At 48.3% G+C, this 14670-nt stretch overlaps 2 protein-coding genes across 5 annotated transcripts in view; both read left to right on the top strand.

Annotated features, from left to right (window-relative positions):
- The first annotated feature begins 140 nt into the window (after nucleotides 1-140).
- FN3K (fructosamine 3 kinase) lies at nucleotides 141-12358 on the top strand. Of its 3 annotated transcripts, none has more exons than XM_053960791.1 (7): nucleotides 141-1780; nucleotides 4604-4783; nucleotides 5740-5891; nucleotides 7192-7283; nucleotides 8138-8220; nucleotides 9461-9583; nucleotides 10342-12358. In XM_053960791.1, exons 2-7 carry the CDS (start codon nucleotides 4637-4639, stop codon nucleotides 10678-10680), a joined length of 936 nt encoding a protein of 311 aa, XP_053816766.1. In that variant the 5' UTR covers nucleotides 141-1780; nucleotides 4604-4636; the 3' UTR covers nucleotides 10681-12358. The 3 variants fall into 3 exon arrangements, with proteins under 3 accessions (XP_053816766.1, XP_053816764.1, XP_053816765.1); XM_053960789.1 differs by lacking the exon at nucleotides 141-1780 and adding an exon at nucleotides 2807-4010; XM_053960790.1 differs by lacking the exon at nucleotides 141-1780 and adding an exon at nucleotides 2807-4010 and having other exon boundaries at nucleotides 4601-4783.
- Nucleotides 12359-14018: 1660 nt separating this feature from the next.
- Nucleotides 14019-14670, top strand: part of TBCD (tubulin folding cofactor D) — a 382417-nt gene continuing 381765 nt past the window's right edge. The window contains exons 1-2 of one of the 2 annotated variants that reach the window (XM_053960716.1): nucleotides 14019-14117; nucleotides 14260-14453. In XM_053960716.1, coding sequence (XP_053816691.1) covers nucleotides 14276-14453 — 178 coding nt within the window. In that variant the 5' untranslated portion in view covers nucleotides 14019-14117; nucleotides 14260-14275. The remainder of the gene's footprint in view (nucleotides 14118-14259; nucleotides 14454-14670) is intronic. The other variant, XM_053960715.1, reaches the window with a different exon arrangement.

Here is a 14670-nt window from a genome sequence, read left to right as displayed (position 1 = left end):
CGGCCGGGCCGAGCGGAGCCGAACCCGCCCGAGCCGGGCTGAGCGGAGCCGAACCCGCCCGAGTCCCGCCGGGCCGAGCCGAGGCGGACAGGCCGGCGGCTGCTTCCGGCCCTGCCAGGCACCGCTGCCGAGCGCAGAGCCCATCCAGCCGCCGGCGGGAGGAGCGCCGAGTAGTCGAGCGCCGCGGGAATGCCGGCGGGAGTGACCGGGAATGATCGGGAATGTCCGCCGGGACTGACCGGGAATGATCGGGAATGACCGCCGGGACTGACCGGGAGTGACTGCGGCTGACCGCAGAGAGTGACCGAGACTGACCGCCCGGACCGACCGGGACGAACCAGGACTGACGGCCGGGCCGGAGGGGAGGATGGGCGGCCTGGGCCCCTCCCAGCTCCAAAGGACTGTTTGGTAAAAGTTGTCATAGCAAACTAGTAAAAACACAGGAGTTGCTGTTGGAGCGCGCTAAAATAGGGATTCCCCGACTTGACAAAACCCCAAACAAAACCACAGATACGTCTTGAAAATGTGGAAGTGTTTGGGACCCAAGGCCCTGAGCACCCTGACTGGACTTAAATATTATTTTACTTCAAGTAAGATGATGGAGCCGCCAGCCTGGTGAGGCCCCTTCCAAGCCGGCTTATTCCATGAGTGTATGATGAGCTGGAGCCCAGGCCGTGTGCTCACACCACCAGCCGCTATTTCCCGTCCCTCCTGTGTGTTCTCCTCCTTTCCGTGCTCGCTCTGTGCCTTCCGCTGATGCCGCGTCTCGCATTTGTGACCAGCTCTGTTGGGAGGTGCACAAGAGCTGAGTGCAGCCCCGGAGCTCTGCACAGACCAGCTGCTAGAGTATTGGGTACTCATATATGCATATGAAATAGAATAATCACATTACATCTTGATGAGATTTTGTTTCCTCAGGCAGCCAAGAGACTGGATATTGTGAAATAACAAACCCTTTGCTTTTTTAAAAGCTTCTCCTGCCCAACTAGAGCCCCAGGCTTTCCTTAATCCGTGTGGGATTGCTGCAGGCGTTATCAGGAGCGAGGAGTGCTGCTCCAGCCTGTCCTTACCTCGTGTTTATCCTGGCTGGCAGGAGGGACAGAGACTGTGGCCTTGGGGACTGACACACATCCGTGGAAATGCTCCCTCCAGCCAGGCATTCCTCCTGCATATCACAGAAAGGACCAGGCTGCGGATGGAGGAGGCCAAGGGTATAATCTGGAAGAAATGAACGCATGAACAGCCGCGTGCAGGGCACAGAACTGCTCATGCTGCGCCCGGACACCGGGCGGGCATGTGCTGAACTCTGGGTGTCTCGGATCCAGGCTTAACCCCGCGGAGCTGCGGGCAGCCCTGTCCGTGTGCGCGCTGGAGATGCAATTTCAACATCCCCACAGCTCCGTCCCAGCGCTTCCCGGAGCTCCCCCGGCACTCAGCCCGGCGGGGGGAGCCCGCCCGTACCAGGGAGCAGGAATTCCACAGGAATTCAAACGGGGGTTTGCGGGTTGGGCTGCGAGCAGACTCGTTCTGCTGGCACTTTTCTTTAAGCTGATGCACTGATTGCTCCAGGTCCGGCACTACTCTGGCACTTTGCTGGCCGGAATTTTTACACTCACAGTGCTGATCCAGGAGGAACATCACAGACTCTTGGCGGTATCTCACAGCAGTGGGGTCGCTGATAGGAAACTGGGATGAAGCTGCACCAGTTACTGAGGAGGAGGAGTCACACAATCCCTTCACACATGAAGGACTTGGCTTGAGATATTCTTCCACCGTTCAGGTAACCATCTCGTGGGCAGATGTTACATCAGAAGCCTTATATGATTCTTAAAGGCTGAATTCACATTCCTGGTATGTAATTCAGGTATATTGTTCTTCAAATTCTTCTAAAGGAAGATAAAGCCAACCCTCCCCAGTTAAAAAAAAAATTTCTAAAGAATCTGAAGAAAGGATTTATTTTTCAGAAACATTCAATTTATTTAGTTTTGAAATAGTGTCTTCAAGTCCTGTTTATTTTACCACAGTGTCTGTGGCATTTTTCTCCTAGAACTTTCTCAGAGAGTAGTATGAAATGAAATTTATTCTTACAGGAAAGTATTTAACCTACAAATTAATTCCCCAAAGTATTAAAAATCATGCAAAACCATTTATCAAATTAATTACATACACTAAACCTTGCTGTGCATGTGCATAATAATTATAGATCCATTTTTAGCTTAGTGAAGTTTGTCCTTAAAAGTTACTGAAGGAACTTCACAAGGAATCCAAATGCACAATTGTAGCACTACAGAATTTGTCACATTATTGGTAGAATTTAACAATGATAAATACACAGTTAAGTATATTTAATACATTTTATTGTATTGAACACATTTTAATTGTGTTTAATATATATTCAGTGTGTTTAATGCATTTTAAGTTCCTCTGCCTGAATTTCAGACTCATAACTCATTTTTATATTTTTAATCATTGTAAAAAAATACAGGATTTTCTTTTATTTTTATTAGTAATTCACAGGTTTCATGGAATTAAGAATTTAATCTAATGGTATTTATCCCCCGTATAAAAACACACAACATAGTGAAACCAATGACGTTATGCATATCAGAAAGTAAAACGCAGAAAATCCAGCAGCAGAATGTCACGTCCTTTCGGTGGCATTGGATGTGTCATTCATCCCAAAGCAGCATTTCTGTGGTGAACAAACTCTAAAATAAGACTTCACGTTCTAATTTTTGTCGGTGTGGTACGTACATGGAGCATGCGCTGCCATTAAACAGGAATCCGTGTGTTCGAGTCTGGAGGGCCACGGGGCGCTTGTGCGGAGAGCGGAACAGTGTCAGACTCCTGTCACACCGGGAACTGGCCCCTCACACCGGGAACAGCCCCTCATAGCACCGGGAACAGCTTCCCATCCCGGCAGGAACAGCATCCCCTCACACCGGGAACAGCCCCTCATAACAGCGGGAACAGCATCCCCTCACACCGGGAACAGTCCTTCATAACACCGGGAACAGCCCCTCATAACAGCGGGAACAGCCCCTCATAACACCGGGAACAGCCCCTCATAACACCGGGAACAGCCTCCCATCCCGGCGGGAGCAGCATCCCCTCACAGCGGGAACAGCTCCTCATAACAGCGGGAACAGTATCCCCTCACACCGGGAACAGCCCCTCATAACAGCGGGAACAGTATCCCCTCACACCGGGAACGGCCCCTCATAACAGCGGGAACAGCATCCCCTCACACCGGGAACAGCCCCTCATAACACCGGGAACAGCCCCTCATAGCACCGGGAACAGCTTCCCGTCCCGGCGGGAACAGCATCCCCTCACACCGGGAACTGGCCCCTCACACCGGGAACAGCCCCTCATAACACCGGGAACTGGCCCCTCACACCGGGAACAGCCCCTCATAACAGCGGGAACAGCATCCCCTCACACCGGGAACAGCCCCTCATAACACCGGGAACAGCCCCTCATAGCACCGGGAACAGCTTCCCGTCCCGGCGGGAACAGCATCCCCTCACACCGGGAGCACCTGTTCCCATAACAGCGGGAACAGTCCCCCATAACACCGGGGACTGCCCCCCATCCCGGCGGGAACAGCATCTCCTCACAACCGGAACAGCCGCCCCTCACACCGGGAGCAGCCCCTCTTCACGCCGGGAGCAGCTCCCCGTCACTGCTGTGCCAGCTCCCCCTCGCACCGGGAGCAGGCTCCGTAACACCGGGAGTTCCTGTTCCCATAACAGCGGGAACAGCCTCCGTAACACCGGGAGCGGCCGCCCCTCACTGCAGGAGCAGCCTCCCCTCACACCGGGAGCAGCTCTCCATCACTGCAGGAACAAGCTCCCCTCACACCGGGAACAGCCTCCCATCACACCGGGAACACCTCCAACACTGCAGGAACCGTTCCCTCACACCGGGACCAGCCGCCCCTCACTGCAGGACCAGCGGCCCCTCACACCGGGACCCGGGGGTGCCGCTCACCCGCGCTGTGCCCGCAGGTCCCGTCCCGCAGCCCGGCCGGGATCTCCCCGTCCCCACGGCACGGTCCCGCACGGGCAGGAATTTCCGCAGGGAATGATGGGCTCCAGCCGGGCTCCCCGCCTGGCTCATCCTCCTCCCCGCACCCCACCCGGCCGATTAACGGATTTAATCCCATCCTTTTGGGCCGAAGTTTTGGATTTCACACCAAATGCCCCCGATACAGCGTTTGTGGCCATTCCTGGGGCTGCCTTCAGCTTCCCTCTAGTGGATCGGCCTAAAACCGCTCCTCCGCAGGCGATCCCGGAGCTCTAGAGCGGCTCCAAACTACAAATACCAGCAGCTCCAGCACCGCTGAGAGGCCCCAGGACCCACCTCTCCTAGAATTAATCTCTGCAGTTTATTGTAGCAAATATTTGTAAAGAATTTTATTTTTCACGTATATCTGTAAAAGCCCACGGCAAGCAAAGCATTTTGAAACACTCTCTCTGGCTGAGCTATTTTTTTTTAACTGTGTTCTTTAAATTTTTTTCTGTGGTGGGTGGCCCTTCCTACCTCATCGCAGAGTGACAGTGGCAGAAGGACCCAGACCTTTAATCCTGTTTCGCAGCAGGTTTAGCAGAGGAGCGGCTGCAGCAGCCTGGAAATGACCATGGAGAAGATCCTGAAGGCAGAGCTGAACACCAACCTTCTGAAGGCACTGGGGAGCTCTGGGGGAGGATGCATCAGCCAAGGCCAAACGTATGAGACAGACAGAGGACGGGTGTTTGTGAAAATCAACCACAAACCTCAGGTCAATGCCAGCAGATCTTATGATTGCATAGAGATAGCTTTTTATTTTAAAAGCAGCTGCTCGTTAATAATACATAATTATTTCAGTTCTGAGTTTACTTTTTATAGCTGTGTCTATTTTATATCCAGAATTAATGTAGCAGGTTTGGTTAGTGTGAAATGCAGTGTAATGCAATGTGATAACTCTCAACAGCAGGAATGAACTGTAATTCCTATAAAAAGGAGGCCAAGCACAAAGCTGTTACTGTGGTACTTGGAGTTTGGAAAAGCCCAGAGCTGATTTTGCATTCACTGCATTCCTTTTCATGTTCCTGTTGGGAGGATTGATAATGGGAGGGCACAAACAGGGGCCAGTGCTAAAACTCACGTATTATCATTAAAGCTACAGAAATTTCAAACATCCTCGTTGCTTTTGGCATTTCTAAAAGTAAAACTCTTGCAGCTTCTCATGCCAAACTCTTGACTTTTCTATTACTAAATGAATACTCAATTGCTTTTTCTAATACCACAGTGCATCAGAAATTTGCTTTATCAATATCAAAATCATCCTAAACAGCAGCTTTGCTTCAAAAATGCAGAGCACACGCTGAGTATTATTTGTGCTGTCATCTCCATCCCGTGGCCTGTGGGGAAAGAAGAACCAATTTAAGGGCTCAGTGTTACCTCATTTAGCAGTGGCCACATTATCCTCAGAGGTGCTGTTTCATCCAAGTAGTTTGGGGTCTTCATAAGCAGCTGGAAATCAGAGTGAAATGTGACATATCCTACAACCCTGGAATGAATTTAGGAAAAAAAAAAAGCATTTAGGGTTAAGGCACTTAAGTCTTCCTGTGTGGACTGAAGCTTTGCTGGAGCTCTCTCCTTTTATCAAGAGGAATTAACTCCTTGCCACTTTGTCAGAAGTACTCATTGTAGACATCCATAGTTTAGCCCAAGAATATTCTTATTCCTTGACAGGCTAGAAAAATGTTTGAAGGGGAAATGGCAAGTTTGGAAGCGATTCAGAAAACCAATATTGTGAGAGTGCCTCAGCCCATCAAAGTGATTGACCTGCCTGGAGGAGGAGCCATGTTTGCCATGGAGTACCTAAAGATGAAGCACCTCAACAAGTATGTCCATGCATCTCTTTTTACTATGTTTTGGGATACATTTTTTTTAATATCTTACAGTCAGCCAGGAAACTTCATGAGCAGAGTTGCTTTATTCTCTCAGAGACAAAGCTTCTCTCTGTTGAGATCTGTTTCTCTGTGCACATATTAAAATATATATATGTGTGTGTGTGTATCTGTATATGTGTGTACACACTCCTTGCCCATATTTTGCTTTTCCTGCACTAGAAATGGCTGTCACTGCTCATTTGTGTGCTGCTCCACGTGTGCTGAGATGCTGCTGCACTGAATTTAATCACAGCTGAGTTTGGCTCATTGTTCTCTCTTGAGATTTTTCACTGGAATTTCTTTTCCCCGCCCAAGAGGTTTCTTTAACCTTACAGGCTGCTTTTGTCTTCGAAACCCCTGCTTCTCTCTGTAGAATCTTCCAGTATGATTCAAACCATGATTAAGATGATATGAATCTGCATTTCATCTGTCAGCCAACCTGAACATGGCATTCAGGAGTCATGTGGTGCTGGAAACAGATTTTCAGGAGCACTGCTGTGTTCCAGGCCTCCATATGGGAACAGTGGCATTCCTATGGCTCTTCTGGCAGCTGCTTGTCCAACCCATCTATTTTATTTGGGACAATAATGGCAATTCCACAGCCTCCACAAATAGGTTATTCTAATCCATCCCACTGTTCCTAGAAAGGATTTTCCAATGTCTAACCTTAGTCCTTCTGGTTGCAATTTTAAATCCATCATTTTCCCCCCATTCTGGGAATGGAGAAGAAATTAGTTTCCATCCCTGAAACTCCTGTTAAGATACCTGTGGAATATTTAACTGGTTTTTAGTTGTCTGCCTTCAGCATTAGGCAGCCTCAACTCAATCCCTGCCTATGGCTTCTTTTCAGACTTACCCTTTCAACTGCTGCTCAGCTGATTTGGAAGGGTAAAGCCCAACCCTGTTCTGTTGATACCATGTTCTGTTCTCTGCTGATAGTGGGGCTGATAAGGAGGAGCACACCATCCTCCTGCCCTTTCTGCTCCTGTTTATACAACCTTGTGTTCTCTTTGCCTTTCTTGCAAGAGCATTTAGTGTGTTTGTTGTGTTACCTGTGTCTTCAGAGCTGTTATTAAGTCATTTTCTCCCTGTTAGGTGCTTGTGAAATTGATTAAGGTTCTATGCTTGCTAAAAATAGCCTTGATCATATTTAGTTGAGGGGTTTTTTTTTTTGTTTTTGTTCTTTTTTTTTTTTTTGGTATAATATTTGTTGACTTGTTTCAGTTTCATTTTGTTTTATTTGATCCTACAGATACTCTTCAAAGCTGGGAGAGCAGATAGCAGAACTTCATCTTTATAACCAGAAACTTGGAGAGAAGCTGAGGACTGAAGGAAGCACAATTGGTAAAGTATTGATGTAATGTACTAACCAAAAAGGAAGCAATTCCTTTGGCTGTGGTGCAGCATTGCTTTCAACTTTCCTAAGTCAAACTGGCAATTTGGACTCTTCTTCAGTGTCAGTGAAACCTTTCAGCCTCATGCACTCTCTTAAAATGTTCTTGAGCTTACAGAAATCCCGTTTTTTGCTTGCTGTTGGTTTAGATAATTTACTGATTACAGAATGTTGTCCCTTAGTAAATGCAGAATTAAGCTCCCCTTTAAAGAAGTTGGGGATGACATTTTTGAACTCAAATAAATAGCAAAATATTCAAAAATTGCTGCTCCTCAAAGTGAATTAAAGAATAAATTTAAATAAATACCACAGCTATATAAAGAATTATTTTTTTGAGTTGTTACTATTAAAATCTCAAGTGCCAGCCTGTATCTGTACTGTTCCCATGACTTCAGAGTGGACTGGGTCTGACTCTTAGTGGTGGACAAATTATAATCCATTATTTTTGAGTGAAGGCCAAATTACTGGCAGGTCCCAAATAATGTATGACTCAAACCTAAGCCACATTTAATGGCAACACGTCCAGAAGTGCCAGAAGAGCAGATTGTGACTCTGTATTTGGGCTCCTTTCCTGAATGTCCAACTCCTTCATCCAAAGCAAACTTACTGACCATGGCTGACTATGCCTCTGTTTCCATTCAGCATCTTCAAGTCCAAAAGATTTCTTTCCAGCTTTAGAAAGGGTTCTGACCATGTAATAAGTGTAACTTTAAGCAATAAGTTATTTTTCCTGCCTTAAGTTCTGTGTTTGCAACCTTTACCATGTAAAGATCTCAAATCTCCTAATATTTATTTTGTTCTGTAGGAAAAGGAGCTGGTCACTCCGAGGCCCAGTTTGTGGATAAATTTGGATTCCACACAGCCACTTGCTGTGGTTATATCCCACAGGTATGGTCTGTTCCACAGCTGTGAAAGCCAACAGGCACTTGTAGAGGTCTGTAAACTCCTCATACCTGAGCTTGCTCCATTTGTCTGCAGCTTTCTGACCACAGCTTTGCTTTCCCTGTTCCAGCCCTGTTCCCTGGTACTGTGCATGTGGCCAGCAGGCAGGGTGGATTGGGTGAGAATTTGGAGTGATGTGGTGGTTCTTTAGCTTGGTGATATTTAAAGAAATCAGTGTCCCTTCACATGCCATACCTTGGTTTTATTAACCCCTACTGTATGGATCTCTGCACTGCTTTTGGAGAGCTTCGTCATGTAACAGCTCATGAGACATTGGAAAGGGCTCTTGGAGAGGAAAGGGCTCTTGGAGACAATTCCACCATTTTCTGGCTCTGCACGTGTCAGGATTTCATTCTACAACAACTGAATGAACCTCCAGCATCTTAAACTCCTTGCTGTACAGCTTTTCACCAAATTAGAAATGTGTTACCTGTGGCATCCACATTCTCTAGACAGAGAGACATAATTCGTCTCTCAGGATTTCTTAGAGAAACACAAAGAGAAGAAGGGAAAACAATCTTTATCTCTGCTTCTTTGTTTTCTTCATGTAGAATGTAGTATAGAGATTGTTTACTTGAAGTAATTGCTTAATTAGATTCTAGTGAAAGTTGTTTAAGTTTAATGACTAATTAGATCTAGCTTTGTATTGGACTCTCAGCAGAGAGTCACGAGTTTGAGTTAGATAAGTAAGAAGCAAGTATGCAAAATAGTAGAACATCTCTTTAAATAGTATATTAATGTAATATAGTATAGTTTTACTAAAGCTATCCTTCAGCCTCTGATCTGGAGCCAGACATCAGCATTTCTTCCCTGAGCTGGGGTTCACCACATTTTTACTATATTACCCAGTAAAAATGTGTGAATACTTCTGCATTTCCAGAAAGATTTGAAAGATAGCATTGAACAACTGAAATGATCTTACCAGAAACTCTCCCTCAAAAATACATTTCAAAAATGAGAATGAATGAAAACAGCCAGAACCTTAACTTATATTAAAGAGAGCCCCACCAAAGTGTGGTGGGGAGCAGCACTCCCAAAACAAAACATCTGATGTTGCTGTGCATTGGTCACTGACATTGTCCAGGCCATTGTGTCAGCACTGAATGTTTTAGCTGGATCTCTCTTATTAACGCTGAATGAATGTGTGTTAAAATTGTGTGTGACAAACTTGTGCTGTATTTTCCAGGTGAATGAGTGGCAGAGTGACTGGCCATCCTTCTTCATCCGTCACCGACTCCAGGCTCAGCTGGATTTGATTGAAAAAGATTATGGAGACAGAGAAGCCCGAGAACTCTGGTCACAGCTGAAAGTATGAACCATGTTTTGAATCTATTTTCTAGAATTTCAGAAAATGTGTATCAGTGGGATTGTAAAGGTGTTTTATAAGGGATTTGCCCAGCTTGGAATGAAGAGCAGGGTCTGGATATGCTTCACAGTGGGTCCAGCAACACTGTCAGCTGAACAGAATTCTTGTTACTCTTTCAATTTTTATAGATAGTGGAAAAAGCCCCGTGTAATTCAGCATCAACATCTATTTCTGAGAATACAGCTAGTAATAATAATAATATGGTTAAGCCTAAGAGCTTGGTGTTATGAAGTGTGTGAAATTCTGCTGCCTGGACACATTTGTATTTTACCTGGCCCAGGCTGAGGCTGGTTCAGGCCATGTTCCATGCAGCACTCTGGGAACACCAGGGATGTTCCCCCTCTCTTCTGTTCATTGGTCCAGATGCTTATTGCAATCCTTTTTGCCATTGAAACTTTTTAGTTTAAATGAAATTATTTTATATGTCTCACGACAGCCAACGATATCCATGCCTAGGAGCAATACATCAGTACCAGGTGTTGATACTAGACTGTGAATTAAATGCTTTGCTGAGCTTGGTCAAGAACAATCCAGAACATTTATTCTTGTTCTTGTTGCCATCAATGTCCAAAGCACTCCATGAGGGCTGAACACAGGCAGCATTTGGCCAGTTTAGGCTCTAACATGCTACAGTACTTTATTTAATTTGTTATTTTCTTCAAAACTCTTTAATTGTTACATGTCTGTTTATGCTTTTTCAGCCAAAGATTCCTGAAATGTTCTGTGATGTAGAAATTGTTCCTGCTCTCCTGCACGGGGACCTGTGGGCAGGGAATGTGGCTGAGGACGACTCCGGGCCGATTATATTTGACCCTGCCTGCTTCTATGGCCATTCAGAATTTGAGCTGGCCATTGCTGGAATGTTTGGGGGGTTCAGCAGCTCTTTTTTCTCTGCCTATCACAGTAAAATACCCAAAGCTCCAGGATTTGAGAAACGGAACAAGTTGTATCAGCTCTTTAATTACATCAACCACTGGAACCATTTTGGGACTGGGTACAGGGGCTCTACCCTAAACATGATGAAGAAACTTCTGAAGTAACCAGGTACATTTGAGAAATTCTGACACAGTCTCCTAGGAATGAGCAGCCCCTGCTCATCCCAAGTAGCACAAACTCGGAATTGATGGTAAAACACCTGATATGGGGAAGGTTTAATGCAGTTTGAGCCTCACTAACTAAAAGCAATTTTGTAATCTTTAACTTGGGCACTAGTTTCCCTGCACAGATTCCTCCCTGCTGAAGGAAAGGGCTGCACTGTTTGTCAAGGCTCCACTGGCCTGGAAAGCAGCAGGACACTCAGCCTGACCCTGCTCTCTCACCTCATAGCTGCTGTGCTCCCACAGTTGTTCCACAGCAGCATCTTCCCAGTTTGCTATGGAGAGCTGCAGCTGTGGGACAGCGGTGCTGGAAGCAAGTTCTTGTGTCTGCCCTTGTTTGTTCTGGTTTAGCTTTCTGTCTGTTCCCAGCCCTTTGCCCATTAAAATTTCCATGGTCTTCTGTTTCCTTTTCCTTTCCTTTTGCCCGTCAAATATCCTAATCCAAAATTTCAGTCAGATTCTGTGAATCTGAAAACATTCTCTTTTTAATTTAATGAGTAGACAAGGTCCTTTAGCTGCATTTGGCAAACATATGTAATTAATAATATTCCTAATATTTATTTTAATTTAATGTAATTTACTCACATTCATTTTTCCTTGCTAGAAGAACTGAAATTCCAGTGGTATTTTCTGGAAGGATGTCTAGCTCCTTGGTAATTAACTGTACAGTTAGAAGTAAGTTGTTACCATTCAAAGTTGATAATAGCATTTCATTGTTTTAGTGTGATATTTCAGTGTGTTGTACAACAATACATATGTAAATAATTTTGTAAAAAGACAGCAAAATGTGGGAGGAAGGCTCTGTGGTTGGGTGAGAAGAAGCACCTGTGGCTGCTGGGTTGGTTGGTGCTTGACATATTTTCAATTTTAGAAAATGAGTGCAGTGGGCAAAGCTGGTCTGTTGTGCCACCACTGGGTTATGGAAGGAACAGTGTCAAATCTGATGGATTTGTAAGGGGTTTCATTGTTCCTTACTGCTTTATTTTTACAGAAAACACAGTGGGCAGTGGGAATTTGGGGAGAAAAGTGTTCAGCAAAGCTACTGGTGCACAATCTGAGCTAGGGTACATTAGTGACTCTGGGGTGTTTTAATGGAAGTGGCAAGGAGAGTAAAAGTAAGTGCAGTCCCACAAATATGAATTAGAAGATTTGGTTAAGAATGACCTGAGTATTCAGACTTCAGATGGTTGGCATGACTCATACTCAAATATTATATTTAAAATTGCTCAGATATATTTAGACTTTTCTCAATATTAAATGGTTGTGCTATAAAGATTTAACTAAGTTTAAAATTTGATAATGTAATTGGTTTAAAACAATTCACTTTGCTCTCTGTAAATATGATACAAATAGTGAAAAATTTTTGCTTCCTTTGAATCAGGGGAATCTGTCACTGTTGGTTAGAAAACAGAACTAGAAGAGTGGAAAAGTGGAACAGTAGGGTTAGAACACAGTTGGGATTGTAGCTGATGGCTGGAACGTCTAGGTCTGAGCAAAGTGCATGTGCACTGGTGTTTATGGATGTGAATAAACCCACCTGTATCACACTGGGAAATACTTGTGAACTCAAACTTCTTCTCAAATAAAACACTTGCCTTGCAGAAACCCAGTTTTGGGTGTACATGTGTTTTGTGGCTGTGGTTTGATGGAATGAATTTGAGCCTGAAGATAAAATATTTGGGTGTGGATGGAGCTGCTGGATAGCAGGAAAGAGCAACTTACCTGTTGTGACATCCTGGCCGGGCTGCAGTGCCTCCTAGAATTTCCTGTGGAATCAGTGGAGCTGTGGTTGCAGCTTTCAGGGTTCGAATGTTGTTTCCAGAGCCGTGTGAGGTTTGGATGATGTGTTGTGGTATTAACCATGCAGGGCAGTGTTTTGGTGCAGGTTGGGTAAGGAATGGAGGTCATGGATAACGGCATCATCCTTGTCTCCCCCACACCTTGTGTGGTTGTTCCCATCCTTGTCCTTTTCCCCTGGGGTCCCCGTGCCCAGGTCCTCATCCCTGTTCCCTTACCCGAGGCTCCCTATCTCCATCCTCCCCCAGTGCTTGGGTGCCCGTGCCTGTGCCCCCATCCATGTCCCATCCCCAGGGCCCCATAGGTGGCTGTCCCCAGGCTGGATGTCCCCATCTCCAGCCTAGATGTTCCCATCCCTGATGGGTGTCCCCGGGGTTGTGTCCCCATCCCCCCTGGATGTCCCTGTCCCTGGTGAGTGTCCCCATCCCCAGTAGGTCTTCTTGTTTCCACTGGATGTCCCTGGGCTGGACATCCCCATCCCCAGTAGGTGTTCCTGTCCCCAGGGTGGGTTTCCCCAGGGTGGGTGTCATCATCCCCAGTGGGTGTCCCCAAGCTGGACGTCCCCATCCCCAGTAGGTGTTCAGGTGTCCCAGTAGGGGACATTCTGCTGGGTGTCCCCAGGGTGGTTGTCACCGTCCCCAGTGGGTATTCCCAAACTGGATGTCTCCATCCCCGGTTGGTGTCCCCAGGGTGGCTGTCACTGTCCCCAGGGTGGGTGTCCCCAGGGTGGATGTCACTGTCCCGGATGGGTGTCCCTAGGATGGGTGTCACTGTCCCAGGTGGGTGTCCCCAGGTTGGGTGTCCCTAGGATGGGTGTCACTGTCCCTGGTGGGTGTCCCCAGGATGGGTGTCCCTAGGATGGGTGTCCCTAGGATGGGTGTCCCCACCCCCGGTGGGTGTCCCCAGGATGGGTGTCCCTAGGATGGGTGTCACTGTCCCCGGTGGGTGTCCCCAGATTGGGTGTCCCCATCCCCGGTGGGTGTCCCTAGGATGGGTGTCACTGTCCCAGGTGGGTGTCCCCAGGTTGGGTGTCCCCATCCCCGGTGGGTGTCCCCAGGGTGGCTGTCACTGTCCCAGGGTGGGTGTCCCCAGGGTGGCTGTCACTGTCCCAGGGTGGGTGTCCCCAGGGTGGATGTCACCGTCCCCGGTGGATGTCCCCAGGATGGGTGTCCCTAGGATGGGTGTCACTGTCCCCGGTGGGTGTCCCCAGGGTGGGTGTCCCCAGGATGGGTGTCACTGTCCCCAGTGGGTGTCCCCAGGATGGGTGTCCCCATCACCGGTGGGTGTCCCCAGGGCGTGTCCGCCCTCATCTCCCTCCCACCCCGCGGAGGGGCCGGGCCCGCGCTCGGAGGCGGCGCCGCCGCCGCCTTTGGTCCCTCCTGGCGGCCCGTAGCTGGGCGGCAGCGGCGGCGGCGCGGGGCGGGCCCGGGGCGGCAGCGGGCGCTTGTCCCGCGTGCTCGCTCGTCCCCGCTTATCGCTCGTCCCCGCTTATCGCTCGTCCCGGGTGGGCGCACCGCGCCGGGCCGGAGGGGCGAGGGCGGCGGCTCCGGGAGCCCCGCGGCGCGGGCCGGCGGCGGAGGCCGGTAGGGCCGGGCGGGGCCGCGGGAGGGGCCGCGGGAGGGGCGCGGTGCCGCACGGCGGGGCCGTGCGGGGCGGCGGGACCGGCCCTGCCCTGCCCGCGGCCTGAGGGGCGGCGGAACTGACCCTTCGTGCTGTCACTGCCAGCGCCGGGCCCGCCGGCATGGACGGAGCGCGGCGGGAGCCCGAGGAGGGCGAGGAGCGGGAGCCGGTTGCCCTCAGCGACAGGAACATCCTGGACAGCTTCACCGAGAGCCGGGAGGTCGCGGAGCTCATCGGGAACCTGCGGGAGGTCTTCGGGGAGCTGGTGACCAGGGAAATGGCCGTGGAACGGTTCATAGGTAAGCACGGCAGCCAAAGGGAGTGGTCCTGCTGCTGCGTGGCACGAACATTTCATGATGTACTGTTGGTTTTATTATTGCTGATTACCAAAAAGGGCCCGAACCGCTAATTTTTGGGTCACTGATAATGCTGGGACTTTATCAACAGGTAATTCAGATGTGGTTTTTTTGCTCATTTTGTTTTCCATATAGATGCTCTTTTATTACCTGGTATTTA

Source organism: Vidua chalybeata, chromosome 19 (genome assembly GCF_026979565.1).
Source record: "Vidua chalybeata isolate OUT-0048 chromosome 19, bVidCha1 merged haplotype, whole genome shotgun sequence".
NCBI classification, from domain to species: domain Eukaryota; kingdom Metazoa; phylum Chordata; class Aves; order Passeriformes; family Viduidae; genus Vidua; species Vidua chalybeata.
The sequence above is the reverse complement of the archived record's forward strand: the minus strand, read 5'-3'. Positions and strand labels throughout refer to the sequence as shown.

Bases quoted from the DNA above. Each gene is read 5' to 3' on its own strand.
- FN3K (XM_053960791.1), top strand. From the start codon at position 4,637: ATGACCATGGAGAAGATCCTGAAGGCAGAGCTGAACACCAACCTTCTG. The intron at 8,221-9,460 runs GTATGGTCTGTT...TGTATTTTCCAG, and splicing joins GCTGTGGTTATATCCCACAG to GTGAATGAGTGGCAGAGTGA. The intron at 9,584-10,341 runs GTATGAACCATG...ATGCTTTTTCAG, and splicing joins AACTCTGGTCACAGCTGAAA to CCAAAGATTCCTGAAATGTT.